Source organism: Malaclemys terrapin, chromosome 1 (assembly GCF_027887155.1).
Source record: "Malaclemys terrapin pileata isolate rMalTer1 chromosome 1, rMalTer1.hap1, whole genome shotgun sequence".
NCBI lineage: Eukaryota > Metazoa > Chordata > Testudines > Emydidae > Malaclemys > Malaclemys terrapin.
In genome coordinates, this window is record NC_071505.1 from 328,449,624 (window position 1) to 328,476,297 (window position 26,674).

General features: G+C 44.3%; 1 protein-coding gene across 1 annotated transcript in view; it reads right to left on the bottom strand.

Moving 5' to 3' along the window:
* The window catches only part of LOC128830043 (putative N-acetylated-alpha-linked acidic dipeptidase), a 58,815-nt gene that overhangs the window by 28,083 nt on the left and 4,058 nt on the right, over window positions 1–26,674 (bottom strand). Inside the window, exons 3-6 of the mRNA XM_054015675.1 lie at window positions 23,846–24,032; window positions 22,453–22,554; window positions 5,227–5,352; window positions 2,731–2,917 (exon numbers count right to left, since the gene is read on the bottom strand). Of these exons, the coding sequence (XP_053871650.1) occupies window positions 2,731–2,917; window positions 5,227–5,352; window positions 22,453–22,554; window positions 23,846–24,032 (602 nt within the window). The remainder of the gene's footprint in view (window positions 1–2,730; window positions 2,918–5,226; window positions 5,353–22,452; window positions 22,555–23,845; window positions 24,033–26,674) is intronic.

Here is a 26,674-nt window from a genome sequence, read left to right on the forward strand (position 1 = left end):
AGGCGTCAAGGGAGCCAGTGGACGCCGCCCAGAGGAACTCTGCCTGGATACGTGACCGGACAGAGGATCGGAAACAGGCCCCACAGTCACAGGAGACTCCATCGGCCAACCTCCTCTCCCTGATTTATAGATGGCCGTTTTAGCCAGGGCCAGGAGGAGGTTGACCAGGAGGTCCCGCGACTTTGTGGGCCACGGATAGGGAGTGCATAAATAAGAAGGTGAGGGGAAAAGTGCAGCCAAAAATGTAACAGAATATTCGTGAGGAGCCCGGTATAGGGGCTGCAACCTGGCGCACTCCAAGTAAACGTGCACCAGGGTCTCCCTCACGCCGCAGAAGGGGCAGTATCCGGGACAGGGGTAAACCACGCCAAATACACGCCCATGCTAACGGCCCCATGAAGGAGCTGCCAGCTGATATCCCCAGTGGGCCTCGGGACCAGGGTGGAGTATAAGCTGGCCCACCAGGGCTTCTCACCCTCCACAGGTGGCAAGAGGTCCTGCCACTTTGTGTTGGGGCGGGACACGAGGGTGAGGAAGTGAAGGGTATGGAGCACGAGCATGTATAGGTGTTTCCTTGGTGCGGTCTGGAAGCGGACCGGCTGCAGATTATGCAGCCGGCTCATGGAGAAGGGGCGGGGGTGCCGGTTGGGTCCACGGGGCAAGGTCCCGATGAAAAGGTCTGGAGGGCCTGGGGTGGAGGATGGGCGGGGCATGCCCTCGTGCAGGACCCGGTCGAGGTAGGCCCGAGCAGCGGGTGGCAAAGAGGCCCTCACCTCCTGAAGTACGCGCCGGGGAGTACAAAGCCTGGAGAGCCCCATGCGCCGAGCAAGCATCAGGGGATCCAGCCAGTCTCCCCGGTCATAATCCAGGGAGTCTCCGACTCTGGTGACTTCTGCCAGGACCAACCTCTGGTGCACCGCGGGGGACTCCGCCACCTGCACACAGAGCTGGGGGTTGTGTAGCAGGGGCTCCATGAGGAGATCTGCGCCCCCCGGTGGCCGCCACGGACCTGGTTGCTGAGAACCGTTTTCAGGTCCGGAGGAGGTCCTGGTAGAAGACCGGCAGCCCGGAGAGGTCGTGCGGAAGACCTCTCGGATTGAGATAAAGGAGCTGCTGGTCATATCGGAGCCCTCGGAAGCAGCGCAGGAAGGCGTGCGCCAGTACTCTCCACGCTGGACTACCTGCACCATAAAGGTGCCTCTGCAGGGCCTGGAGGCGGAAGACATGGACCTGAGTGCATAGGCACTTCAGGCCCGGTCCTCCCTCCTCTAGGGGCAGGTGGAGGACCCCTGCAGAGACCCAGTGCAGTTCTGGCCAAAAGACCTCCAGAATCGCCCTCCGGAGGTTGGCCAGGAAGCCCGGGGCCAGGACCAGGGTGTTGAGCCAGTACCAGAGCATGGACAGGACTAGTTGATTGAATAGCAGTGCCTTCCCTCGAAGGGAGAGGCACCAGAGTAGTCCTGTCCATTTCCGGAGCTGCTCCGTCACCCTGCCCTGTAAACCGTGCCAGTTCTCCGGCGGAGACGGATGCGTGGCAGAAAGGTAAACGCCGAGATAGAGCAGTGGACCCACGCTCCACCGGATGGCCTGAAGCACGGGTGGGAGGGAGCTTGCCTGCCACCTGTCCCTGCATAGGGTATTGTAGCGGGGTGGACACCCGCTCCTCTCTGGAAGGGCTTAAAAGCAGCCCTGAAGAGGGCTGTGCCTGGGGATGGCTGATTGGGGAAGCAGCAGCAGCAGCTAGGCCATGCCCCAATCAGGCCTCAGCTGGCCCTATATAAGAGGCTGGGAGCCAGGAGCTAACAGATTCCCTCTAGCTTTTGAGAGGGAGGGACCTGGCTGCAGGGACCTGAGTGGAGCAGGGCTGGGGAAAGGCAGAGGAGCTGAGGAGCAGCTGGAAAGCCCCAGGCTGCGGCCTAGCAGAGGGCCCATAGGGGTTGCAGAGGGCAGCCCAGGGGTAGGCAAAGGCAGCAGGTCCAAACCCAACCTGGCCTATGATGAGTGACTGACGCTGCAGTCTGCCCCAGGGCACGGGGGCTAGTTGGCGACTGGCAGTAACCCACGACTAAGGCAAGGTGGGGATAGAGGGATGGGGGTTCCCCTGGGTAGGGAGACCCTGAGAGAAAGAGGGGTTACTGCTAGGGGGCAGCACCCCAGAGAACAGGGCACCGGTGTCCAGGGAAGGACATGGGGGCCAAGCAGCAGCAAGACACCGGCCTGCAGAGGGCGCTCCGGAGGCTGGAGAAGAGCTAATTCCCGAAATGACCAGCAGGAGATGCCGCAGGGGTGAATCCCTCTCCTCTACAGGTATTACCCTAACAAAACATGTGTATGTTGCCCTGCGACGGCTGGCTCCAGTGAGCTAGGAGTTGTACCAGCACAGAGGGTGTCCCCTCCCAGTCCAGTATTTGGGCTGTTAAACGTTAGTCATAACCTCAGTGTTATTCCCCCATGCAGACTGTTCTCTCCAATGCTGCCCACTCTGAATCCTCTGACGGCATCCTGCTCCCTCTTGTGGGTCCCATGCAGCAGCACTCTGTGAAGGAGGAGCCCAAAGCTGCCCCCTCCATGCAATGGCAATTACAGATGGGTTTATATACATCTGCTCCAAAGGAATGAGGAATGTCCTGTCACCCTCTCCCACTCTTCCTGAGACCAGACCCCTTTGGGACTACCTGGCTCTCATCAGAGCTTGGGCCATGGCAATGGCTCCTTCTCGACGCCACTCACCTTTTGCTGGATAACCTGGCGTGAGAGGATCCCCGGCCCCATTCAGATTTAACACATTCCCGCGCTGGGCTCCACCTTCAGGAAGGTTCCAGCCATTTGGAAAGGAATCTACTCCTGGGGCGCAGTAGTCGGCAGGGTCTGAATACAGAATAACTCCCTTGGCACCAACCAGCTCAGCATTCTTCACCTAAAAAGCATATCCCGTTTCCTTAGTCAGTCCTTGACAACTTGACACCAATGCAGGAATTCTCCAGGCCATGGTCCCAAAGCGAGAGGAGGGTATGTGGCATTTCACAGAATAGACTCTTTGATTCTTTGCATTGAGGGAACTGATTAAAGCAGCATCCCCTTTTAGATTCCTCAAAGGAGGGATGAAAATGATGACAAGTCCTAGGACAGGAATCTCATTTATTACCATTCTGGCATTGTAAAGGGCTATAAATTATATTAACACTCACTTTAAGGCCCCTTGACACTACCCGAGTGGCTTAAAGGGATTTTAGTGTAAATAAGTAACTGGCCCATAATTATTCTCAAGTCATGCAATTTCCTGGCAGCCAGTAGGTTTGGTATCCTGCTGAGAAACCTGATACAGCATGTGCATAAGGGACTTGGTGCTACTTAGAATCCTCGGCAGGAGATATGTGCAATAACATGGAAACACCTCTCCCAGCGTACTACTGTACCAAGCGTAATTCTAGTTTGTTTCCTGTCACCCAGACAAAAACAAGCAGCTGATTACTGAAATATTCAGTGCACAATATAAAAATGTGACAAGTGTTAATACAACCTGAAATCTTAGTTGCTAAGCGAACGCTTTACACTGAATATCTCCGGGGCGGGTTTCAGAATCGTAAACCATACGAGACAGAAAAATGTATTACTCCAGGATTTGAATCTGCCATTTGTTTGAACATGTACATAAAGCCAAAGAGTAACTGTTTATCTTTAGGCTTACAGGGGCATTAGATCAGCTCTGTGCTGTTTTGACAAAGGGAAGGGTTTTCATATCTGTGTTTCTGGCAAACAAAATCAGTGTTTAACTCTGGCCCACAGATAGTGCTTTGAGATGCTACAGATCTCATTTTGGCTTCTTAATCTATTTTGCTGCAGGTAACACAGATCAACATAGTAACGGAGTGGCAAATAATCTTCAACTGAGGTTGTAAGGTCCATATATTTTAGTCAAAACTTATCATAGCCATGCCCAGGACATACAATATTTGCCTTCATCCCTATATCCTATGGGACTGTATAAGCAAACTTAATATAATCAACCAATGGAATTCATTGGACCAGATATATATTGTCTAATTTGTCAGTAGGAATGCAGCGTTTCCAACAAGTACAAGAATGAATTTGTGTTCCTCGTTTTAGTGACAATAAGTCCATGTCATTCTCAAACCTTAGGGGTCCTGCATGCCACAGAGGAATGCTACAAAACATGGGAATCCTCTCACTTTTCATGAGCCTTTCCCATTCAGCTGGATTCTTGACCACTTGGTGTTCTAGAAACAATTCAGCAATATAGACTATTATTTATATTATCTTTCACTTATGAAAATGACACAAGTCAGTTGTCCCTTCAATGGGCAGAAAAATATTCCTCAAGAGAATATCACAAATCTAGGTATCCCTATTAAAAGATTCAGTATTTGGATTGCTGGGTTAACCGAAAACTGTGTAAAATTACATGTAAGGTCTAATCCTATTCAAATTGAAGTCAATTGGATTTTTAAGAGAAATATGATCAGACATATACAGGCTTTCTATTGACTATGGGCCTGATTGAGGAAAGCATCCCTTTCAAGAAAGCTCTTAAACATGTGCTGGATCAGGGCCTAAAGTATTTGAGGAAATCTATAGGTGGGTTTTTTTAAACTAAAAAACCCTCTGTTGGGCTAATCCCTGCCCAATTTGGGGACATCTTTAAACCAAAACATGTTAGATACATTTTAAAGAACAGCGGAATCTGTAAAAATGAGTAATTTTAAACAAATGTATTTAATTATTTATACTGTCATAGGCCTGGTCCACACTAACCCCCCATTTCGAACTAAGGTACGCAAATTCAGCTACGTTAATAATGTAGCTGAATTCGAAGTACCTTAGTCCGAACTTACCGCGGGTCCAGACGTTGCAGGCAGGCTCCCCCGTCGATGCTGCGTACTCCTCTCGCTGAGCTGGAGTACCAGCGTCGATGGCGAGCACTTCCGTGATCAATCCGGGATTGATTTATCGCGTCTAGACAAGACGCGATAAATCGATCCCAGAAGATCGATTGCTTACCGCCAGACCCGGAGGTAAGTGTAGACCTACCCATAGATGTGCTTGTATATATCTCCTACTCAGGAAGCATCTTTTGAGCATAGTTTGATAAACACCTCAATTATGCAAAGATCGCCAAAAGATTCTAAATATGGCCATCAGTTACGAAGAAGGCATATCTTAAGCATAACCTGAGACTCGAGATCAATGATAGAGTAGATACATTACCTTATTTCCTCTGAAGATTTTCCCATATCTGGCAATGACAATCTTTCCAGTACAGTTAATTCCCATCTCTCTCTCCAGTTTGAAAAAGTCTTCGGTACGGCCATAGTTGACGTACACCAACTCACCCTAGTAGATGAGAGGCACAGTGAGAACGGGGATATCAGTGAGCATAAGCAAGGAGATGTGCTCTAATAAGGGGGCAGTTGGGGAGCAAGGAACTCAAGTTATAACCCTGGGTCTGATGTGGGATTAAAGAACCTGACTCTGCAAGCTGCTTGAGCACCTTTATCTCCCATTGGCTCAAATGGGAGTTGAGGGTGCTCAGAACCTCACAATGGGGGATAAAAGTGCTCCAGCAGCTGGCACACTCAGGCTCTTTATCTTCCTCATCCTGTGCCCACTGAAGTCAATAGCAAAGCTTCCATTAACTGCAGTGGCACAGGATTGAAACCCCATCAGTTTCCCCATCTGTAAAGCGGGGACAGCAATACCTAGCTACTTCACAGGGATGTTGGGAGTCCTAATTAATTCATACTTGAAGATTAAAAGTAAAGCATAAGCGTTTCTAGGTATTATTTTTACAAAGGTAATGCTTTTGGCTTTGCTTTAGTAACAAAGACGTTAGAAGACATTAGTTCTGTGGGTGGGTTGATAAAATGCTTGAAATCTTTGTCCCAAAGCTATTGGAACATTGCACCCCAACTCCTTCTTTTCAATGAACTCAAGAATAACATGGATCTGCTACGACTCTGTTAATAGCAGATCCATTGTATTCTTGCGCTTACAGAAAATGAGGAGTCGGTGCAATTCTCCAGTAGCTTTGAGGCCATCTGTAAGGGGGTTTATGGCAAAATGGATACAGTATATTTATTCTGGGTGTGCTGTAAATCTTTATGTTGTCATTTGGGCTTGGGCTACACTGAAAAGTTATATAGGCATAACTGCATTGGTCAGGCGTATGAAAAAAACCTACCCCTCTAACTGACATAATTATGCCAACAAAACCCACAGTGTAGAAGCAGCTATGTTAGTGGAAGAGTGCTTCTGTCGACATAGCTAATATGATTGGGGGAGGTGGTGTTCCTATTGAAAAACTCCTTCTGTTGGCGTAGGCTGCATTGACGCTAGGAGGCTGTGCCGGTACAGACTCCATAGTGTAGACACAGACTGAGTCAATATGAGTTCTCTTACATCTATTTTGAAAAAAGAATTGCATGTTAGTTTACTACTACTATGCTCCAACGCCCCAGTCGGGCACAGGGTACTAGGTGCTGTACAAATACTTGAGTAGTCACAATGTCTGCCCCAAACTGCTTACAATCCAAAGTAGGTGTGACAAACAACAGGACGGAATGGATTAGAGAGGACACGGGTGACCATTCTATATTATTTCTGTAATTTTAGCAGTGTGACGGGCACATTTCAGACAAGTATAAAAACACGAGGCCAGAACTTTGGCTGGTGTACATGGGCATAACTCCAATGAAGTCAATGGAGCTATGACTCTCACCCGCTGAGGATCTGGTCCTTGGTTACTGCCTGAAAAATCAGTGTCCAGATAGATGTCACACACATGTAGTAACAGAGGAAGGAAGATACCACAATGATGGAACACCGGACTGGATGGGACCTCCTGGGTCATCGAGTCCAATCCCCTGCTGTTACAGGCAACCCCATCATATAATCCCATTCAGAAATTTATCTAGTTCCATCTTTAAAGCCAGGTAAGTTTCTTGACCCCACTACTCCTTTTGGGAGGCTATTCCAGAACCTTACTCCTGATTAGAAACCTCCTAATTTACAGACTAAATTTACTCCTGGTGAGTTTATATTCATATGTTCTTGTGCCAACAGTGTCCTTCCCTCCCTCGTGTTTACCCTCCACAATCTACCTATAGCAAACAATTATATGCCCGCTAATTTTTTGTTTTGCTAGGTTAAACAATGTGCTTTTTTTTAAATTTTGGGCTTATGAATACTTCACTGAGGAGAGGACCAGGGTTTGCAAGCCTATTGGAAGAAGTGCATACATTGGGAGGCACCCCTTGAGGAGGTTCCTTGCATAAGAGGCAACTTGGAGGCAAGAGTGGGAGAAGAACATGAAGGGGATGCCAAGTTGAGCATCTTGGTTGGAATGAAATGGGTGAATAGGGGAATCAGAGAAGGATAGAGTGGAGAGGGAATGGGAACCTGGTTATGCAGAGCCTTGAAGGCAAGGACATGGTGCTTGAGTTCTAGGTGGAGGGTGAGGGGAAGCCAATCAAGGGTCTGGATGTGGTCAGAGAAGTGAACAAGGAAGAGGATTTGGGTGACAACTTTTTGGGTAGATTGAATGGGGCGAAGGGGACTGTCAGGAAGCCCAAAGAGGAGAAGGTTACAGTAACTGAGTTGAGGTATAGCCAAGGTCTATTGGCACAAGAGTTTTGTTGATGGGAATGGAGAGGAACAGGTGGATTTGGAGGATTTTGCACTCTTTCCCCATCCCCCTTTTCACCCATGAAAGGGCCATTAGACAGGAGAAGAGAAACTCTGAATGCAGCAACCATAGCAGTTGCAAGCAGAGTTGACTGAAATGTTACCAGAGTTTGAGATGAAAAGACTAAACAACCCTACATCTTGACAAAAAAAATTGGGAGGATGCTGAACTAGCAAGACAATTAGTTGGAATTCTTTGATTTGTCTACAAATTTTAATACTATTTTAAGAAAATATTCATGAATATTTTTACCATCTTTTCAAGCAACATTTATAGCTGCATCCTGCCAATTCAGCCACTCACAGGCTGGTTTCCTACACTTTTGCATAAAAATAGTCCTTTGTATTTACATTTCTTCCAATAGTTAAATCATTTCCATTGAATCAGAATCAAGTGGTGGCCTGGTTGAACCTGAAAGTTTGGGAAGATGGTCTCCTATTTGTTACTCTATATACAGGTGTTTGTGAAGTATGGAACAATGGTATCTATTTTGAAGCAGTTGCCATCCTAGCAGCATAAATAAATACACCTGTACACAGAATGGCAGATTTTTCCAATCTTTCACATTCAAAAATAGCCCTGGAGCTTGGGTTTTAATGGAGCTATTTAGCTACTGGAAGAACATATATAATGAATTATCTGTATGCATTACTGTGCACATGCACAGTTATTTTCTCCTTTAATTCCAAAAAGGTACTACAGTGAATCTCTTCACCGTGGGCTGCTGGCCTCGAGAAGCATATATTTCTATAAAACAGTCGTATAAAATATGACCTACTCAAGAATTGTTCTTGAAGGGTCAAAAGGGGGATATGTAGTAGTAGGATTTTATGTTTGTAATTTTTATTATAAAAAATAATAATGTAGCATGTATTAAATGTATTGGTATATGATTTGACCATATCCGGACACCACCCTTTTTAAATAGCAGAAAGGAATGGGCCATTGGTAGAGACGCCTCAGCCAGAATCTGTGCTGGGCTGATTTCAAAGCAGTAACAGACCCTTTAGGGTCACCACTTCGTTGTAGGTTTAGCATTTTAGAATACATAAAAGAATGCAATAATTGTTTTTCTCTTGCATTGCAATTTGATGTTCCTGTTTAAATGTTCTGTGTAAATCAATTCTGTTTTGTATGTGAATGAGAAATGTGTGTGTTAAAAAAATAAATGTAAAGGCCATCACCGAACCAAATGTTCTAGAAAGGAACCAAGAACGGACACAAGAGCACCAGAAAATTACAACACACCCCTATTAAAATGTCAAAAAAGGGCAAATTAACAACTCTAAAATAAAACAGGCACCGATCAATGGGGACAAAATAGCTGTAATCAAAACCAGCATGGGGTAACTCCCTAAAAAACTTAATAAAAAAATAAAAAGAACAATTTAAAAAAACAAGCACTCAAACAACAGCATGACAGTGCAAAACTCATTGGTTCCAATAAAAAAAACATCCACTTTATAAACAAGGTGCCTTGCCATACAACTTTAGGTTCATCCTGCCAAGACTTCTCCGGAGCATCATGTCGCAACCAACAAAACCTGTCTCCTACCTACCCGTGATCGACCTAGCTGGCCATTAGATTGATCCGGACTCTGGACTGGTAACTATAACATCGACTGCTGTGACAGCATGTGTGTGTGATTAATGTGTGTGCATATGTTAATTGCTGTATCTTCAATAAACACAGCATATTGCCTTTTCCCCTGAAAAAGATCCCATGTGCTTCTTATAAGCATAACAGCCTGTCTTTAGAGCCCTGCGTGGATTCAAAAATGTGGATCCGCATCCGATCCACATCCGCCAGGATCAACCTGTGATTCACTAGCCGTCTTTTACCTGCATCCGCATCCACACCCACAGCAACAAGCCATCTCACAAAGGCTAGCAATGGGTGGGGAAGTGGGGGGTGGAAGGGAAGCAAGGAGGGGCCGGGTCTTGCAGGGATGAGGCAACATGAGGGTGGGGACTACTCCATACAAAGAGTGGACTCTACTTAAGCCAAACACGATGGGCCAGATCTTCAGCTGGTGTAAACCGGTGATGCTCTGTTGAAGTTAGTGGAGCTGATTTACACCTGCTTGAGGTTGTGGCCTGGTTTGTTCAGACCAAACGATATGTCCATACTAAGATGATTTTTTGTAACAGCTTTCTGAAACCCTACCATGGGCTTGAGTTTCCACATGCTTTCACCAGTGTAAATCATCGGGAACTCCATTGAAGTCAACAGAGTAACACTGGAGTCAAACCACTATAAGGGAGAGGAGAATCTGGCCCATTCTCTCATCATTATTTCTATAGAATGTCTAGTACAGAATCCCCAATTTTATACATCTCCATATTTGTCAGCCAATACAAAAATGCTGATTTGTGTGCATTCATAACTGGAGAGCTGTAATTATACCAATTAACGGCAGCCTGCTGGGTTTCCACAATCAGGGAAATTGTTTTACAGTGAAAGGATAAGCCAAGTCACCATAGGAGTTAAAATTTATTGTTAAAACCTTTTCATACAATTCTATAGCTTTTCATTTTTATGAATTCCTTGATTAAGCAAAGGTAATCACTGCAACATGCAGACACAATCCCACTTTTTAAGAAATACGATCAGGAAAATTAAGTACAATAAAAAGAGTCACTTATCTGAACGCTCAGGCATCTCTGACACATTACTCAAAAATACATTATAGGATGGTATTTCTTTATGAAAAATCCCAGCTTTACCTTTCAATAACCCCACTAGGAGTCACACAGCTACTTTAGATCCCCGCAGAACTTTACACCAGAACTTGCTAGTAATAGAATGAAATTCCCAGTGTTTATAGCGATGTCACTTCAAAAACGCACAAAATTATTCAAATGGTAAGAATTCAGTGTGGACACTGTAGTAAAATCCTGAAAGACTCTTTCAATTTAATTGCAGGGCTTGTGGGTTTGGCAGATGCCCTCTATGCTACCTGCTTGCCTAGTCAGTGTCTGATTCTGCCTGCCTTTCCTGACTGGGACTACTTGTGTAGTAAAATATTATTCAAGGTGAGTAAAGGTGGCAGAACTGGATCATCAATGATGCTTATGGAAGTACTCCAGATTTACACCAGTGTACACAAGTGCAGAATTTGGCCCAACGTGTCCTCACATCACTGCTGTGCCTGTTTTCCATAAAGATTTCTATTGGATATTCAAAAATTTTTAGAACACTCTTTTTATTTAGTAAGAACACAGATGGATACCATAGTAACAAAAACAAAGGAGGCCTTCAATAGGTCCTGATATCTGTTCTTAAAATCGAGGAGCGCAGGGCAGGATTAAGGCATAGGTATAATTGGCAGCTCCTGGAGTCACATGATGATGTCAGAATCTGAGTCTTCATTTAAAAATGAAATAAGGTCCCAATATCAGAAGATTACATTGCATACCTCCACTGAAGACAACAGAGGGATTGACCCCCAGCTGCACATCTGGCCTTATGTTTTCATCCCTCACGATTACAAAGATTTGTTGAAAATCTGAGCCCAGAATAGCCAACACAGTGGTATCCACCTGCAGAGAATCTGAAACAATAGCTCAATGAGTTGTAAACTAGCCTATCCATAGAATCACAGGATTGGAAGGGACCTCAGGAGGTCATCTAGTCCAACCCCTTGCTCAAAGCAGGACCAATCCCCAGACAGATTTTTACCCCAGCTCCCTAAACAGTCCCCTCAAGGATTGAACTCACAATCCTGGGTTTAGCAGGCTAATGCTCAAACCACTGAGCTATCTCTCCTCATTTGAATGAGTTCTAAACTCTGAAACCTGCAGCTTTTGGAGCACTCCCTCCAATACTATCCTCACAGAGGACTCTAGATGTGTTTAGGCCCTCACTGCTCTCATTCCATCATAGTACTTTGGCAGGGCGGGAGGGGGTTGTTTGCAAGTGCCCCACATGCAGAATCGCCTGCTTGGGTGGGTAGGAGCTGTGTTCAATGGGTTTTAGGTTAGGTCTTTCAATTACAATTTTCTCTGTGTGCTTTCAGACAGGCTACAGTGGAGCCTTTATTATGTTTCCTGCTGGTCAGCATCTGCACTGTTAGGGGGGTTAATATTTCTCTCTTATCCTTCCTACTGGGATTCCGTTAAATAAACCAAGTAAAAAGTAAACAGGCTAATTTTCAGTACTATTTACATCTGGGATTATGCAAATTTCAGGGACAAACTCTGCTTTCTGATGTAAATCTGGAGCTACTTAATTTAAATCAATGGACGTACACTGGTGTAAATAAACGTATTTTGGACCTATAGCCTTGAATTCATTTAAATGGCTGATTTCTCTCTTCCCCACTTCTTTTTTTTAAGTTTCTGCTGTGAAGTGCCCTAGGGTTTCTTTGGAGGGGGAGGTTTGTAATGGTCTCTGTTAAATTTATGATGCCACATGCTGTAATGAGCATTCCCCCACATTCCTAATGATGTTAACTGTGGATTTGAAGCAAGCACTTTTAACAGAAACAAAGAAAATCACTTTAGAACATTATACGATCAAACAGTTTCCTTGTGATAACCAGGAGTCAAGTCTAGTCTAACTGTGGTATGTTGCTTCCTGGTCATGTGGGTGGGGGGCTCAAATTGTTATGGGTGCAGCATATTTTTCAAATGGTTTGTGCTTTTTAAAAACATCCCATTGCTTTTGTCCAACAGGAGTCTTGTTAACTACAGTTCTCATGTTGGATGTTTGGGAGCATGCAGGGTGCAAAGAAAAAAATCCATGTGCAATTTTACCTTAGTAAGACCCGTGTCTACTTGGACTCCTGGCTCCTTCAAAAGATTGTCATCATTTCTATAAAATGAACCTCCATATATAACAAAACTAGGGCTTTCAGTAATACCACTGGGAATCGCACAGCGAGTGTAGATCCCTTCAGAACACTGTGATGATTTCATAGTATTACAAGCAAGTTCCAGTGTAAATTATAGAAATAGCACTTCAAAAAGGGGTGAAATTATGCAAATGGTGGGAACTCATTGTGGAGTCTGTTTGGGGGGAGGGATAGCTCAGTGGTTTGAGCATTGGCCTGCTAAACCCAGGGTTATGAGTTCAATCCTTGAGGGGGCCACATGGGGATCTGGGGCAAAATCAGTACTTGGTCCTGCTAGTGAAGGCAGGGGGCTGGACTCAATGACCTTTCAAGGTCCCTTCCAGTTCTAGGAGATGGGATATCTCCATTAATAATTATTATATTAAAGTCTTGCAAGACTCTTTAAATTTAATGGCAGAGCTCATGGATTTGGCAGGTACCCTCTACCCTACCTGTTTGCAAATTCAGTGTTGGATTCTGCCAGCCTTTCCTGACTGGATTTTTTGTCTAAATAATTACATCTACAGTAGGGCTTTTGCCGGCATAGCTATTTCTCTAAGAGGTGCAATTCCTTTCCACTCCCCTCCCCCCTGACATAGCTATGCTGGAAAAACTGTTAAGCATACACCAGGCCTAGCAGTGAATACTCAGGTAGGCCCAATTCTGCTATCCTACTGAGGTAGGACATGGCCTCTCTCATGAATAGTCCTACTGATTAAAGTTTAATTATTAGTAGCCTCTAATGGCCCAGAGATGAAAATGGCCTACTAGGTCATCTAACCCTCATAGTATACTTCACAGCATATTTTTCAATCTTTTGTCCAGTTCAGTTTTAAATATCCCCTTGGGAATTGTTCCACAATCCTAACTGGATCGTGCTGTTAGGAATTTTTTTCCTGATGTTCAGCCTCAAGTTATTTTTTCCTTAATTGATGAAATTATTCTTAGCTGTAGTAAGATGAAGCCCTGGGCCAGAGGGCCGGTATGAGGCCTAAGGCCTGAACTAAAGTATTGGTCAAGACTTTGCTAATATAAAGCAAAGTTAAGCTGTGAGCCAGAGGCAGGCCCTGCTCACAGAAGCTGGCAAGGAAAGGGCTGATGATGCACAAATATACATACCTAAAAAATACTGGACATTAGAGATATAAACATATGCCCTGATGGTACCAGAACACTCGGATACTTGCACATTCCACACAGATAACAAGGACAGAGTCAAAAGGGTAATATGATGGATAGAGTTGTTTTGTTCAAACCAACATGTACAAAGTGAGAGGTGACACCTTACTGCGTAGAAGGGCTGTACCTTACTACGTGTGTGGGGGGGGTTGCACCTCAATACGTCAGGAGTAATGTGTAACTTGTTTGTACCTGTGTAGAAGGCCTGGTCCCCACTTAGTCCGGACTTCGAACTAAGGTATGCAAATTCAGCTACGTTAATAACGTAGCTGAATTCGAAGTACCTTAGTCCGAACTTACCGCGGTCCAGACGCGGCCGGAAGTCTCCCCCCGTCGACGCTGCGTACTCCTCTCAGCGAGCTGGAGTACCGGCGCCGACTGTGAGCACTTCCGGGATCGATCCGGGATCGATTTATCGCGTCTTAACCAGACGCGATAAATCGATCCCAGAACATCGATGGCGTGCCGCCGGACCAGCCGGTAAGTGAAGACTAGGCCTAAGAGTGCACCCCTGAGTGGATGTCTTTGTCTGGCCTAGGGGGCAGTGGAGAGTCCCGCCACTCACTGAGCCGGTCCATTGTCAGGGGGCATATATTCGTAGTATGTCCTATAGAGTCTGCAGGAAACTATTACTGTGCTTCCTTTGACAATAAACCTGGCCGGGTGCCTTCATACCTTCTCAGAGACTGTGGTCATTGGGGGTTCTCTCAGGGTCTACTGTGTCAGCGATCTGCAGAGCTGGGGCAGCACACAGAGGGAACACACGCACACAGCCAACTGTTATCAACAATGAACAGAGCAGAGCACCACACCGGTAGCATCTGACAACATTAGTTGTACCTCTTTGTAGCACCCTGCATCACCTCACCCAAGTGATCAGTTTTACACCCTTTCAAATGTTTGTAGACAATTATCACCTATCAGATCTTTATAGGTTTTTCTATGGTGTCTGTCATTGTGGAATCTAAGCCCTAGCAATTAGAGACAGTATGATGTGTTTGCAAACAAAAGGTTTGTCTATGCTGGAAAAGTAAGTGGTATTTTAAAATGTGCTAACTAATATATTTATGGAGTTATTCATTTCAAGGCCAGAAGAGGGCCACTGCATCATTTAGTCTGAACTCCTGCACAATACAGCAATAGGACTTCACCAAGTGGTTCCAGCATCAAACCCATATATTTAACTAATGTTGCCAGCTCTTGTAATTTTATCTTGGTTCTTGGGATAGTTGATGTGTTACTTAATGCACCACCTCCCAGAGATAAGTGATTACGTAAAAAAAAAAAAAAAAAAAATCAGCTTTCATTTAAAAAAAAAAAAAAAAAAGTTTTTGGCCCTCATGATTATGGAGAAAAGCTGGAGAATGTGACCTGAGTGCATTCAAAAGGCTGAAAACCAGAATCCAAATAAAAATAATCCCAATTTAAAAAAAAAAAATCTTAGGATTTTTAAACCAATCTCATATTTTCTTTTGCCACCTGACTCCTTTGCTGTTGGTAATTAGAGCTGAGTGAATAATTGATCTGGTTTGATTTGAACCAAAATGAATTTTTTTTTAAATTTTCATAGAATTGAAACATTTTGATATAAAAAAAACAAAATCAAATGTTTTAAAATATTCAAAATATTTCATTTCTACTTTTTAGATCCCCCCCCCGCAGAAGCTATTTGTTGAATTTGACCCAAACTCACTAAGAATTTCAGACTCCAAAATGGATTTTTCAGCAGAATTTCTATTTCTCCAAAATCTTCACCCAGCTTGATTGGCCACCCTGTTAACACCACTCAGAACCTAGTGCAGACAAAGACAGTCATGTTTAAAAATGTGGCTGGTCATGGCGCTAAGTGATGCTTAGAAATGTAACACATTTAAAAACACTACTCATTTTCCAAGAACAGATAATGGCAATTCTCACCCTTTCCTTATGCCCATTCTATATACTTCAGTATTTTTTTTTAATTAATTAATGGAGATGGGCTATCTCCTATATCTGGAAGGGACCTTGAAAGGTCATCGAGTCCAGCCCCCTGCCTTCACTAGCAAAACCAAGTACTGATTTTGCCCCAAATGGCCCCCTCAAGAATTGAACTCACAACCCTGGGTTTAGCAGGCCAATGCTCAAACCACTGAGCTATCCCTCCCCCAATTTTCTTTGCTTTTTGTTTTCTTGTCTTCTATAGTACTTCCTCTCTTCAGATTTCATAAGATGGAGGATGCTGTTACTGAAGGCAAGTCTAAACTACAAAATTAAGTCGACCTATGTTATGTTGATGTGCAAACACTGCAGTAAAATCAATTCAATTATATGTCCACACTACACTCTTTGCGTGGGTGGTGCACCTCCTCACCAGGAGCGCTTGCACCAATTTAACTGCCAGTGTTGAGCACTGTGAGACACTGTTAAGTTAGATAAGTTTATGGAGGGAATGGTTTAATGGTAAAACATATTAGCTGAGGAATACCGAGCAATGGCAGGTAAATAGTATAATGCCTAACAAGGGTCAGGCTGGAGACTCTTGCCTACATGCTCGGGGTCTTACTGATCGCCATATTTGGGGTCGGGAAGGAATTTTCCTTCAGGGTACATTGGCTGAGGCCCTGGAGGTTTTTCGCCTTCCTCCGCAGCATGGGGCAGGGATCGCTAGCAGGAGGGTTCTCTGCCAATTGAAGTCACTAAAACACAGGATTTGGGGACTTCATCAGCAGAGTCAAGGGAAGGGTAAGGACGGTTTTGTGGCCTGCAGCATGCAGTGGATCAGACCAGATGATCATAATGGTCCCTTCTGACCTTAAAGTCTATGAGTCTATGAGACAGTTTCTGAAAGTCGATGTAAGCAATGCAGTGCCTACATGGACACTGTCTTGACCTAACTACATCGACTTAACCGCTACACCTCTTGCAGAGGTGGAGTTATTAAGTCAGTGTAGTGGGCGAGTTACATTGGTAGGAGCTACATTTTAGTGTAGACCAGGGATCAGCAACCTTCAGCATGCGGCCCGCCAGGGTAAGCCCCATGGCGGGCTGGGCCAGTTTGTTTACCTGCCGCGTCCACAAGTCCGGTCGATTGTGGCTCCCACTGGCCATGGTTTGCTGTTCCAGGCCAATGGGGGCTGTGGGAAGCGGCGCGGGCCAAGGGACGTGCTGACCGTGGCTTCTCGCAACCCCCATTGGCCTGGAACGGCAAACCGGGGCCAGTGGGAGCCACGATTGGCCAAACCGGTGGACACGGCAGGTAAACAAACCAGTCCGGCCCGCCGGGGGCTTAGCCTGGGGGGCCGCATGCCAAAGGTTGCCGACCCCAGTGTAGACACTTACAGAGTTAAATTGATGTAAGATGCCTTATATTGACTTAACTCTGTAGTGTAGAGCAAGCCTCAGAGGAGGCCTTTTCTAAGAGGTCGTTCTTGCATCTAGACCTGAACATGGTAAGAAAAACTAAGATGATATTAGGCTGCATAAAGAATAGAATGATGAATAATATGGAGAATATTATAATGACTTTATATAAATCAATGGTGTGACCTCATCTGGAATACTGTATACAGTACTGATCATCCACATGGAAAAAGGGTATTGAAGAACTGGAGGGGGTTCAGAGATGAGTGATAAGAATGATCAAAGGTCTGGAAAAACTCTCTTGTGAAGACAGCTAACAGATTGCAATTATTTACCTTAGAAAGGAGACAAATAAGAGGGAACCATGATAAAAGTAAATAAAATAATGAATGGTCTGGAGAAGAGAGATCGGGAACTTCTGTCCTTGTCTTGGAACAGAAGAACAAGGGGACATTTAATTAAATTAAAAGGTGGGAAACTCAAGAAATAATTTTACACAAAATGTGTGATTAAACTGTGGAACGCATTGCCACAGGAAGTCATTGAGATAAAGCATTTAAAAAGATTTTAAAAGGGAATTGGATATTTATATGGATAACAAGAATACCCAGAGTCATGATTAATAACGAACATTTGGAAAGGCTATTAAACCTCATGCTTTGGAGTTTAAGCCAATCTCTAACTATTCAAAAGCAGGATGAGATTTACATGGGGGCAGATTACCCCACATCTGCTTACTGAAGGGTTCTTGCACCTTCCTAGGAAGGATCTAGCACTGGCTACTGTCAGAGACAGGATACATAGGTCTGATTGCATATGGCAATTCCTATGATCTCCTCTGTTCCATAGCTGCAGTCTTGATACTGAACTCCGCTTTGTCTGTACACAAGAGCCTTATTGTGTGCCCGTCTAGTTGTAGTGTCCCTGTAAAGCACAGCTGTCTTAAAGGTCATGAATGGTGGTCTTTGAGGCAGCTTGCACTCATCCTGTTATGTGCCTTGTGGACCAGGATCTCAGTCACTCCCGCAATAGATAGGCTGACAGTGGAGCTCTCAGCACTGTGCTAGGATTAGGGCCCTACCAAATTCACAGCCATGAAAACGTGTCACGGACTGAGAAATCTGGTGTCCCTCTGTGAAATCTGGTCTTTTGTGTGCATTTACCCTATACTATACAGATTTCACGGGGGAGATCAGCCTCTCTCAAATTGGGGGTCCTGACCCAATAGGGAGTTGCGGGGTGGGGCCACAAGGTTATTTTAGGGCGGTCGTGGTATTGCCAGCCTTACTTCCATGCTGCTTTCAGAGCTGGGTGGCAGGAGAGTGGCAACTCTTGGCCAGGCATCCAGCTCTGAAGGCAGCACCCCACCAGCTACAGCAGAGAAGGAGGGGTGGCAATACCATACCATGCTACCCTTACTTCTGCACTGCTGCTGGCGGTGCCACTGCCTTCACAGCTGGGCTCCCAGCCAGCAGCCGCCGCTCTCACGCTGCCCAGCTCTGAAGGCAGCACTGCCATCAGCAACAGTGCAGAAGTAAGAGTAGTAGAACCGCAACCTCCCCTGCAATAACCTTGTGATCCCCCCCAAAAAACTCCTTTTTGGGTCAGGACCCCTAGAGTTACAACACCATGAAATTTCAGATTTAAATAGCTGAAATCATGAAATTTACGATTTTTAAAACCCTATGACCATGAAATTGACCACCATGGACCATGAATTTGGTAGGGCTCTAGCTATGATGTGTTCTTGCCTACGTTTGTTGGCCAGGGGGAGTGCTGCTCCAAGCTGTATGAGCTTTTGCTTCCTGGTGGAGGTCCCATTTATACTTACAAAGAGCAAGTTGCCATCTTCTTCTTCAGCTGTGTGCATGGGGCCAAAATCATAGGTGGCATAAATTTGCTCATCAAAAATATTTTTATGTACCGCAGGTATGCATCAACCCTGATGGGGTGGTGATACTGTATCCAAAGAAGGGAGAATTCTATCAGAAGCAAGGCAGTCACCCCACGTCTGCCTTCAGTTCAGTAACATTATTTGAACACGCTCCCAAGAGCATGCCAGGGAAGTACAGCAAGCAGGATTTGGCCCATAAATATAATGAGCTGATAATGGAGTGGGCATCCCTGGCTAAAACATAACTCACAAGTGAAAAGGGGCTCTGCATCTTGTGCAGCTGAACCAATCATATCTTATGTTGCCTCTCCTAAAGGAGCCCACGTAATGTTCCATGATTGATACAGAAACTATTAGCGACAGCATTCAGACTAATGGGAAGGCCACTGTGCCTAGGCAAGGATGATCTTGTGGCTGGGGCACTGGACTGGGACTCACCAAACCTGGATTTTAATTCTTGACAGTGACAGACTTCCTGTGGGCCCTCAGGCAAGTCCTCCCCTCTGTGTATCAGTTCCCCACCTATGAATGGGGATAATACTTCCTTTCTCCCACCCTCTGTTTGCCTTGTTTGCTTAGATTGTAACGTCGTCGTTGGGACAGGGACTGTCTCTTACTATGTGCCTGGCACAAGAGAGCCCTGATAGTGTTTGGGGCCCCTACGTCATACAATTATACAAATAATAAATAACAGGGGAGGCAGTTGGCACTGATGTAGACCGTACTGTATCTGTTGTATGGAGAAACTAAAGACTTCAAGCTGCCAGGTCTGCTGACTTGGAACTTCTCACAAGCACTAAAACTAATTGTATGGGGGGTCGGGGTAAAAGCATATAGTTAGTATAAAAAGAAAACCCATCATCTAGAATTTTCTGATATGTAATGGAGCAGCCCATTGGAACACTTTATTGTTGATAGCACTAGCTCGATGTATGAAGATTTTGCCAACTCTGTGACCACGAGTAAGGAACAATTAGCATCCAATTCTTTGAAGAGAAAGTCTGGTGTCTCTCAGGCATCATTTTTTTCCCCCTCAGATAACATTCATGTATTTAATTTTAATTAGTTTTTCGAAAAGGCAGCTTCAGCCTTTCAGATCTATTGGTATTGTTCCCCTACTTTCTATCACTTATTCTGGCTCACCAGAGACCAAATAAAATGACACAGTCAGAGTGTTTTTCTCAGGATACTATTTTATGACAGGCGGTCATAATCCATGAGTGTTCCCATACACCATGCTCCAAATGTCCTGCTGCAGTTCTACAAAATCTCATTAACTGAAAATTCCCTGGTGAATAGAGTTTATCTGGTCTGATTTTCCAGCTACCTCTGAATATTAAACCAAACTGTGAGCAGGATACCTTTAATTTTCTGGACTTGAGCAGCCTATTACTAAACTCCAAAAAAAATAGTAATTAACAGCCCGACATAACACAGGGAAGCTCCTGCTCTACAGACTAGTTTTACAAGGAAGCCTCTGTCCTTTGGAACCCTCTGCAAAACAGGAGGTACCAAAAATAATACTCCACGGAATGTTCTAAAGTGCAAATGTCTGGCAACACAAGAGCATTGGGATTTAACAAGAGCCAGATTGTACCTGATTCTTGCCCATGTGTGCCGGGCGGGGGAAAGACACAAAAAGCTTTCCCTAACTCCTCTTCTGCAGTGGGCAGCACAACTGACTGGATGCACATTCCCCCCATACAATTATTTCCAGATCCATTTGGTATAATCAGTGTCCTCAAGGAACTACTCGCCCTAAGACATGGGTAGCTTGCCTAGAATTTTTTGTAACCAAAACTTTCCACACCACATGGGGGTCTGATCCTGCATTCCTTATACTCCAGCCACCGTCAATGGGAGTTCTGGGTGCATAGGAAATGAAGGATCCAGCCCATGATGAGTGCCATATGATTTCTCATCATTTCTGGAAATGTGGTGCTTTCTAAGAATGACACAGCAGTGACAGCAACAAAGAGTCCTGTGGCACCTTATAGACTAATGCTGCTTTTACAGATCCAGACTAACACGACTACCCCTCTGATACTTGATGGCAGTGACAGTGGCACAAGATATTGCGATGTGGGACTGTGGCAGCATTCACAGAAACACTGGTACTTTCAGAAGCAACACAGCAATAAGGCACCCACCATTACTCCATAGATTGTGTGGCTGATTAAAGTATAACCACGCAGATACCCACGAGTACCGAGCATTTCATCACCAGCTAATGTTTCATACAAGTGTCTTTTGAAAGAGTTGGGGTATGGGTTAAATACTCGTTGCTCATAATAGGGCTTGTCTAATCCACTGGTAAAATGAATCATGTTAGAAAAGTTATTAAACTCATATTGTTTAGCTAACATGATGATAAAAAAAAATTTGCCCTGAGAGGCCATGGGGTAGATTTTTAGAGGCATAAAGGACACTTAAGCACTTTATTGAATTTCAATGAGAGTTAAGCACCTATGTGCCATTACCATTACTTGCGTCTGATGAAGTGGGCATTCACCCACGAAAGCTTATGCTCCAATACTTCTGTTAGTCTTAAAGGTGCCACAGGACCCTCTGTTGCTTTTTACAGATTCAGACTAACACGGCTACCCCTCTGATATGTGCCATTTGACCTTCTGAATATCTACCTCCATGTCTACCTTGGGAGAAATATGTATTTTAACATGTGCTAGCTAGCACATGGTATTTTAATAAATATTAGTCAGCTGTGTTTGCTGCTTAAGCTAGCTTGTTTTGAAATATGGTTGTCCTTAGTGTAGACAAGGGCAAAGTAGCATTTAACACTGTGCTAATTAAAACATGTCAGTTAACACAATTTCTAACATGACGTATTTTCCCCAAATAGACAAGCCCATAAGTTACAAAGTTTCTCCTTGGACAATATCCTGTCCCCACTGAAGTCAATGGCAAATTCCCATTGACTTCAATGGGGCCAGGATCCCTTATGTTTAATATGGCACATTTATATGGCCATCTTCTGAAATACTGAAGCTCAGAATTTCTATTGATGTCAATGGAAGCTGTGGGTGCACAACACCTTTGAAAACAATGTTATTTATTTAGATACCTAAATATGGATTTAGGATCCTGACTTTTTACCCAAGATTGAAAATATTAAACTAAGTTTACAGTGATCACTGGGGTAGAATATAGCAGCCAACAACAATAAACATCTTTTTTTTAGGAAGAGAGTCAAAAATCTTCAACTGAAGCTAGAGGGTGAAATTTAAGCAGGCAAATATAATTGCCTAATTCAAAATTTTCCCAATACACAAGGGCTAACACTTTCTAGGGATGATGTGGTCTCATGGTATGAGTGTAGGATAGGATTGCCAACCCTCCAGAATTGTCCAGGAGTCTTCAAGAATTAAAGATTAATCTTTTAAGATTAGGTCACGTGATGAAACCTCCAGGAATACATCCAACCAAAACTGGCAACCCTAACATAGGGTGGGGAGCCTGGAATTTGAGAGTTCTAATCTCTTTACCTCTGGTACCCCTTGGGCTGAGAAGGCACTGTATGGTGGCACAACATCTGTAACAGTCTCATATCCTGGAGGGGGAGGCTCAAATAATGATGTATTGAAGATCTAGTTTGAAAGAAGAAAAAGACAGAATATTAGAAAGAGCCACAGTCCAAATGGGCATATTTCTCAGATGGTTATGGTTTAGATCAATTTAGTTCTGCTGTCTAACCCAGGGTTCCTCCCGCCCAGCTATTGGGCATGCGCTTCAGGTTGCAGGCTAAAGCCCTGATCTTGCAAAGAGAACTAAGTAGGGAGACCCTGCACCAGCATGGAGCCCCAATAAAATATGCATGAGCACAGTGGCCCACCCATATGGCTCTCTCTGCACAATATGCAACCCAAGGTTAGATAACAGAGTGGTAAAAAGATCTAAGTTTTGTATACACCACAGCTTCTACCAGCAAAGGAGCTGCCCGGGTAGTGAACTACACATCCAGTTTTTGCTTGTGTATATACAGCCTTAATCCCATGCTCTAGCCCTAGACACACACAGCCACCCTTACAACTGCTAAGTTTGAACACAGCACAATTACCTCCACTATAAGTATGTGACTAATGAAGCTGAATGCAGCTTTTCTCCTTATATTTGGAGTGGTAGTTTAATAAGCAGCATTCATGTAGTACTTCTTCCATCCATAGACCACAATACATTCTACAAATATGGGCAAGTATTAATAATAATATATGGAGATATACCTATCTCATAGAACTGGAAGGGACCTTGAAAGGTTATTGAGTCCAGCCCCCTACCTTCACTAGCAGGATCAAGTACTGATTTTTGCCCCACATCCCTAAGTGGCCCCCTCAAGGATTGAACTCACAACCCTGGGTTTAGCAGGCCAATGCTCAAACCACTGAGCTATCCCTCCCCCCAGTTGGCAATCTACAGTAGGGAAAATTAAGGTACAAAAAGATTAAGGTCTCAGTTTTGGTCCAAAGCTGGTCAGTGACAGTCTCTTACCACTGATTTCAATGATCTTTGGATTGGGCCTAATGTGATTTTCATACAGTAAAATATTAGCAGAGTGAAGGATAGATTTCCCCTCCCCGCACCCACAGTTTCTTATCCCAAGGTATATGAAAGTGAGTTTTTCCTCTTAGGGCTTGTCTACATGGGGAGCTAATCCTGATTAATTATCTATGTGGCCACTCTTATTCTGAATTATTTTAATCCACTTAATCCTTCAATGGACTAAAATAATTCAAAATAAGGCACTCCTAATCCAAAATAAGAGCATCCACAGAGTGAGTTAATAAGGATTAAATTCCACTTTAAATTCACATCCTACTCTAATCCAAATTAACTTCCCTGTGTAGACAAACCCTGAGATGCAAAACCTGGTGTCTTCTTTACCTCATTTCCATGCTCATCAATAATTGAGATGTAGTTGGGATTCGTTTTATTAGGGTAGGACAACAGGACATCATAGTGAACCAGCTCAACCGAATCCAATCCAAATTCCTTCCACTGGGCTTGGATTTGCTGTGCAAGGCGCAGGTTCTCAGCTGTGCCTGCGAGGTGAGGACGCCGTGTAAAATTACTAGGGAAAGGAATGGGCATTTATTAGCAGTCAATACTAGGAACTGGACTTTGTAATTAGAAGTGAGTTTCTTGATTTAACTGGAAACAAGTACATTTTAAAACATATGAAAAGCCATCAGAACTGCCCAGAATAAACCAGTTACCCTGTCATCCCTGTACTTATGGTTTTAAGTCAGTTTTATAAACATAGAAATCAAAGACTTCAGTTTCCCCTCAACTATTACTACTTTCCCCTTCTAGAAAGCAGTGTTGCCTTGTGCATAGATCACTGCATTGAAATTCAGGAGACCTGGGTTCTATTCCCAGCTCTACCATTGGACTGTTAGATGAGGCCTTCACCATCTCTAAAACAGGGATAATGATACTGACCTCCTTTGTAAAGCACTTTGAGATCTACTGATAAGAACTAGATATTATTATTATTTCCCTGTACTACAGCCAAACAAACACTGAAGAACCTGATTTACAAATTTACTCAAACTCTGATCTCTAAATTTGATTTGCTACTGTTCATGGGGCCATATGATATGCAATATTCATGATGTTTTTCATAAGTCTTCATGAATTTTGGCACAAATGATTATTTGTCCAAAAAACACCTTCCCCTCTGGTGGGACCACAGTCCAGGTCACCTCCTCTTGTCTCAAATAGGGAGTTGAATGGGATGGGAGGAACCCGGGCCCACCCTCTACTCCGGGTTCCAGCCCAGGGCCCTGTGGATTGCAATTGTCTACAGTGTCTCTTGTAACAGCTGCGTGACAGCTACAACTCTCTGGGCTACTTCCCCATGGCCTCCTCCCAGCACCTTCTTTATCCTCACCACAGGACCTTCCTCCTGATGTCTGGTAATGCTTGTACTTCGCAGTCCTCCAGCAGTACACCTTATCACTCTCAGCTTCTTGCGCCTCTTGCTCAAACGCACCTCACTAACTGAAGTGAGGTCCTTTTTAAAACCAGGTGCCCCAATTAGCCTGCCTGTCCTAATTGATTCTGGTAGCTTCTTAATTGGCTCCAGATGTCCTAATTAGCCTGCCCTTAATTGGTTCCAGCAACTTCCTGATTGTTCTGGAACAGCCCATTATCTTACTCAGGGAAAAGGGACCTGCTTAATCTGGGGCTAATATATCTACCTTTTATCACTTTCCTGTAGCCATCTGGCCTGACCCTGTCACAGTATCTAGTGCAGGGATCGGCAACCTTCGGCCCGCAGCCCACCAGTGTAAGCCCCCTGGCAGGCCGGGCCGATTTGTTTACCTGCCGCATCCACAGGTTTGGCCGATCGCAGCTCCCACTGGCTGTGGTTCGCTGTTCCAAGCCAATGGGGACTGCAGGAAGCAGCGTGGGCCGAGGAATGTGCTGGCCGTGGCTTCTCGCAGCCCTCATTGGCCAGAAACGTTGAACCGCGGGCAGTGGGAGCCGCGATCGGCCAAACCTGCAGACATGGCAGGTAAACAAACAAACCTGGTGGGCCTCGTGCTAAAGGTTGCCGATTCCTGATCTAGTGCTTCCTTTGTTTTACATTACTTACTTAAATACTTACTTTTTTAATTACACTGATATTGCTTTTTGAAAATACTAGATTATGTACTTTTAAATACATGCCATCTGCCACATTGTGCACCCTTGTGTACAGTGGCATCTGAGCCCTAACCTGGGGAGAATTCCTGATACTCTAGTACTCTGGTGAAGATCAGGCAATGCAACTTTTACAGAGAGCAGTTACTAGCCAAGCCCTAGAGTCACTATATTAGTCAGTAATGCAATATTATGTGAACTGCAGAGATATGATTGAGAACAACTTTGACCCTTGCTCCCTAGATCAATGAGAACAGAGTTGGCAAACTGAGCATTCTGGAAGACCCGTGTTCCTCTTCTTTTACAAAGAATGTTTGTGGTTAACCCAACATTCCCTAAGTTAATATTAAGCCCATGTTCTAACATGGTGTTGTGGCAACTGTTCTGGTAGAGGTGTCAACTCCTGGGTGACATGTAGAACTAAGGCCCTGACCATTTGTGGTCATTAAAGAGCCAGTCACATTTTTCATTAGAGTTGGGAACGTTTAACTCCCAGGATCTTGGCTAAGGTCCATTTCAAGTAATTGAATTCTCTATCCTTATATTCCCTTTGCTGTTTTAATTGGATGTTGTGTTCATTTCCTGCACCAATCTGCTGTTCAGTATTACTGTTGTGTAACTGCCACATTCTACCTCAGAGCTGCCTGCGTTTTGAAAGCTGAGGCAGCAATGTTTGCGGTGGGCATAGAGATAGGGAGTTCTGATGGCATAAAGCAATCCTACCGCAAGAATGTTTAGCAACCATCTTACTTTGGTAATAACCAAATCCTGGTTTAAAATTTTATTTCCTATACAATCATTTAGCCTGATCTTATTTAGTCCAGGGTAATTTAATAATTGCAATGGTTTGTGGCAAATGCATTTAACATTAAATCAGTGGAATTGCCATGATCTCATCAAGTGAGATTGGTTTTCTAAGAACATTTAAACCTAGGCCCAACCATGTGTTTTTTAAAAGGTTGGGAGTTATATGTAGGCAGAATCCCTAAATCACTGATACTTCTTACACTGAAAGTTAATTACTAGCAATAAACAGAGGTCTCTGGTCTGTTCCTGACTGGAATT